The 5,126-nt window shown below is 35.3% G+C and overlaps 1 protein-coding gene across 1 annotated transcript in view; it reads right to left on the bottom strand.

The window, feature by feature from the left end:
* LOC107749000 (adhesion G protein-coupled receptor L3) overlaps positions 1-4,350 on the bottom strand; it is a 170,676-nt gene extending 166,326 nt beyond the window's left edge. Inside the window, exon 1 of the mRNA XM_016564038.1 lies at positions 4,213-4,350. Within this exon, the coding sequence (XP_016419524.1) occupies positions 4,213-4,328 (116 nt within the window). The 5' untranslated portion in view covers positions 4,329-4,350. The remainder of the gene's footprint in view (positions 1-4,212) is intronic.
* Between the last annotated feature and the right edge of the window lie 776 nt (positions 4,351-5,126).

Genomic DNA, 5,126 nt, shown 5'->3' with positions numbered 1-5,126 from the left:
TATTAATAAAAACTATAATAAACTGACACTGATCAAAACCAGCTATCCAGTTTCAGTTCAGAAACTACTGACCAGTTTCGAGAATTTAAGGAATACCATGCCAAAAATTTCAGAACCATTTCTTTTAATATTTGATTTCCAATATTCTTAGACTGAAATCTGTTTTCTTTAAATTCAACAAGGCCTTCATTTCATAAGTGAAATCATATTCATAGCAAACATTTCCTCCCTCAGCAACTTAAATCACGTCTGATGCAATTCACTGCAGCATTCAACACACACACACACACACATCAAAACTGTGAAGAATCACTCATCGATATCTCAAACAACTGCGTATAAATCTATCAGCCTGTCAGAGTTTCTTGGCAAACTGTGTTTTATGTGAAGCTGCGCCTGAAATATTTCAGCTTCTTAAACTGCATCTGTGCTCACAGATCATTAATAAATCATAAATAAATATTTGTATTTAAAAAGTATTTGTTTATTTATTTTAAAAAGGGTCTAAAACTTTTTTATTTATGTAATTGTTAAATGCCTATTGCCTCTGGATATTAGCTGTGTGAAGCCGCACAAGCGAGCAGACAGGTGGTTTACGGCCCGGAAAAAGCAGATCTATTCCCACAAGGGCAAAATTCCACACAACGAAGAATAGCACTTCCGAATTGAGCTATCAGATTACTCGAGCAAGAGCCGTTTGCGTTCAGATCCCGTGGACCTCTGCCAGTCGCAGAGCACACAACCACAGACAAAGAGAAAATAATATGACACAGATGTGGGCAGAAGAGAAACTCATTTGCTAGTTTTTAAATTCCATTGGACAGTAACGCTGCCCTTAGAATGCGGTTTGTTACATAAACCCTGGAAAATCTGATCTTAAGCGCTTGACAATAAACAGAGAGACAAAAGCACAAAAGCAGCACTAGAGGATACCAGACATGTGAGTGAGTCTGACTGGTCTGAGAAACACGCGTCGTCAGCTGCTGCATTTTCCAACAATTCAATTCAGTTTAGTTCCACATGACAAAATTTGGAATTGTGCAAGCAATAGCGGAAAATATAGAAAACAGTAAAATATACAGCATGACAAAATTTAGAAATATTACATGATAAAATGTATAACTGCAAAAGCAATAGCAGAAAATATAGAAAACAATTAAATATATTGCATGACAAAATTTAGAAATGTTGCATGACAATTTATAATTGCAAAAGCAATAGCATAAAATATAGAAAACAATAAAATAGATTGCACACAATATATTGCATTTAGAACTGTGAAAGCAATAGCGGAAAATGTAGGAAAAAAATATTGTGTGGCCATTTTGGATTGCTAGACTGATATGAATTATATTTCTATTGATATAAATCAATAAAATATATTTATGTTATGGCAATACCCTTATACTAATATGTATTTATATACCAATATTTATTTTATGATTACTCTTAATATTTAAGGTATTCTCATATGTGAAATTAAAGTATGATAGATTTTATATGTGCTCTATCTTTCTTTCTCTGTTTGGATTTTCCTCTTGTCTTCTGTCTAATAGGCTTAAAGGGTAAGTGGGATGGAAGCGTTTGAGTTTGCTTCGTCTCTGGAGGAGAGCTTTGCCTCCTCTCATCTCTGCACATGTTAATGAGGCTGGAGACGCATAAGAGCAGATCACGCTACAGGATTCCCATCAACAACTCAACACACTATATGACACATTCTACTGAAACTCTACAAAACACATTCTATTGGAACCCTATGTGACGCATTCTATTGAAACTCTACATGACATATTCTACTGAAACTACATGACATGTTCTACTGAAACTCTATGTGACATGACACATTCTACTGAAACTCTACAAAACACATTCTATTGGAACCCTATGTGACGCATTCTATTGAAACTACATGACATGTTCTACTGAAACTCTATGTGACATGACACATTCTACTGAAACTGACATATTCTACTGAAACTATATGTGAAGTTCTACTGAAACTCTACGTGACACATTCTACTGAAAATCTACATGACATATTCTACTGAAACTACATGCCATGTTCTACTGAAACTCTATGTGACATGACACATTCTACTGAAACTGACATATTCTACTGAAACTCTATGTGAAGTTCTACTGAAACTCTACGTGACACATTCTACTGAAACTCTACATGACGCATTCTACTGAAACTACATGACATGTTCTACTGAAACTCTGTGACATGTCACATTCTACTGAAACTCTATGTGAAGTTCTACTGAAACTCTATGTGACACATTCTACTGAACTCTGTGACATTCTACTGAAACTCTACATGACGCATTCTACTGAAATTATGTGTGACATGACACATTCTATTGGAACTATGACACATTCTACTGAAACTCTACATAACATATTCTACTGAAACTCTACGTGACATTCTACTGAATATCCATGTGACATTCTACTGAAACTGTGACACATTCTACTGAAAATATGTGATACATTCTACTAAAATTCTATGTGACACATTCTACTAAAACTCTCTGTGACCCTCTATTGAAACTGTGACACATTCTACTGAACTCTATGTGACATTCTACTGAAACTCTACATGACAAATTCTAGTGAAAATCTATGTGACATATTCTACTAAAACACTATGTGACATATTATACTAAAACTCTACATGACACATTCTACTGAAACTCTATGTGACCCTCTACTGAAACTCTACATGCTGAAACTCTGACACATTCTACTGAAATTATACGTGACACACACTACTTAAACTCTGCTTGACACATTCTACTGAAACTCTAACATACTGTATTAAAATTCCAAATTACACATTCTACTGAAACTCTACAACTTCGTACTAAAATGTACATGGCACCCTCCAAACTTTGTAACTCTAATGAAACTCTACAACATTGCTAAAACTCTGTGACACCCTTATCAAACTCTTTACAACATCCATTCTAACTCTATCCAGCCCTCTACTGAAATATTTTCTATTCAGATTCCCCACACTTGTGCGTGAAGTTAGAGGTTTGCTATAGAGAATAATGTCAACTGCTCTGCACTAGATGGACACGGTTACTATTCGTTATCATGCTGTGTTGCTGAGCAGCTGCTTTAATTTATTTCAGCAACAGAATGGAGAATACACACAGGAACAATAACAGACACACTACACTCTGATACCGGTCTGTCTGACTCTTCCACTCCGCCAAGTTGTGATAAGTGTCAGGCTGCATGAAATGCTGAGGAAAATGCTAGGGAGGGCCGGAAAAACAGCAGCCAAAAGAGAAAGCAGCACAGCAGGCTTTAATAAGCCAAATCTGCATCAGTGTATCACACACACAGCATGCGGTGCAGCGGCAGCTAATCCAAAGGTTGCTGGTTCAACCCCCTGAAGGCTTGATTCATGGACCTAAGGATTGCTAAGGTATCTTATATCTTATTACCTACATCACTGAGCTCTTGAGTGGGGTGCTTAAACCCAGACTGCTCCGGGGGGATGTTCCCTGTCGTAATTGTACTGTGATACGTTGCTGGGTAAGAAAGTGTAAGCTAAATAAGTAGCACACAGAAAACAGAAAGCCTTATTTCACACACACACACTATGCCCAAAAGATTTGATACACTCTACAGAAGTAAAAACTCACTCTACTCTTCCAGCTATGCAAGCTTGATTTCATGCACTGACTGTGCAAAATGTCCCCAGAAAATTATAACTTAAGTCAAAAACAGAGTAAACATACACAACACACTTCTAAAATTAGACACAACCTGCACTTTCAAAACTCTACACAGCATAAAACTCATCAGATTTTTTTTTTTTTTTTTGCATATACACTACCGGTCAAAAGTCTGTAATAATTAAGATTTTTTTTTAATATATAAATATATTTTTAAAAGGGCTTTATTTATTTGATCAAAAATACCATTCAAATTTTTTAAATTGTGAAATATTACAATTATTATAATAGCTGTTTCTATGTGAATATATTGTAAAATGTAATTTATTCCTGTGATCAGAGCTGTATTTTCAGCATCATTACTCCAGTCTTCAGTGTCACATGATCTTCAGAAATCATTCTAATATGCTGATTTGCTTCTCAAGAAACATTTCTGATTATTATCAATGTTAACATTTTTGTGGCTATACACTACCTTTTGACTGGAAGTTTCTAGCTTCATTGTGTTTGTGTGCCTCACCTCTGGCTCATGATCTTGTACGCATCAGGTAAATAGCAGCGCGTATTCTCCATCTGAGCGGGGTCGGCGTCGCAGATTTTGTCATCGGTTCGGCCGTAATTTGCACTCTCGATCATGATGACGTCCGTCCCGGGACAGCGCAGCTCGATAGGGTAACTTTCACACGACAGCTCGCGCCGAACAACTGCCATGGGCACCGGTGCACGACTGAATGCTGCAAAATGAGAGAGGAGACAATCAGTAAAATAAAAACGACATGCTCTTTAACCTCAGACCTGAGCAAAAGGTAAGAGAAAAATCACTGCTGCAACTGAGCAGTTACAGGAAATTTAGGAAAACATATGAAAAATGACATTTGCCATCACTGACATCAAACCCGGCATGACATGTGATATCTTGATGCACCATGTGAATGAGATATGAAAGCAAAGAAGATTATTTGGAATATAGTGCACAAGTCATATGGACTACTTTTATAGTTTAATTTTAAAAGCTTGACATGGGTCACCATTAACTCTCAGTTTATAAAAAAGATCCACATTCTGCTAAATTTCCCAATTTTCATTTTCCATCACACACACACAAATAAATAAATAAATACTTAAAAACTGAAAAAAATTCAAAATGAATAATAATAATAATGCATTTATTTACACCCATATATTGACATCACACAAGTAATTATATATATTATCTTGATGTACTTAAAAAATACAGCTAAAACTGAAAGAAAAATTAATAACTATATAGACATTTAAACAACTAAATTCTCAAAATGACTAAAAAATTTTAAACAGAAAGCATAAAAATCTAATTCAAAATTTTAACAAAAAACTATAATAGCATCTCAATGATACTAAAATAACACTGGTTCAGAGTAGAAATAGATTGATTTGTGATTTTCAATATTCGCT

Source organism: Sinocyclocheilus rhinocerous, unplaced genomic scaffold (genome assembly GCF_001515625.1).
Source record: "Sinocyclocheilus rhinocerous isolate Xijiao unplaced genomic scaffold, SAMN03320098_v1.1 scaffold680, whole genome shotgun sequence".
In the NCBI taxonomy this organism is placed as follows: domain Eukaryota; kingdom Metazoa; phylum Chordata; class Actinopteri; order Cypriniformes; family Cyprinidae; genus Sinocyclocheilus; species Sinocyclocheilus rhinocerous.
This window is presented reverse-complemented; position numbering and strand designations above follow the sequence as displayed.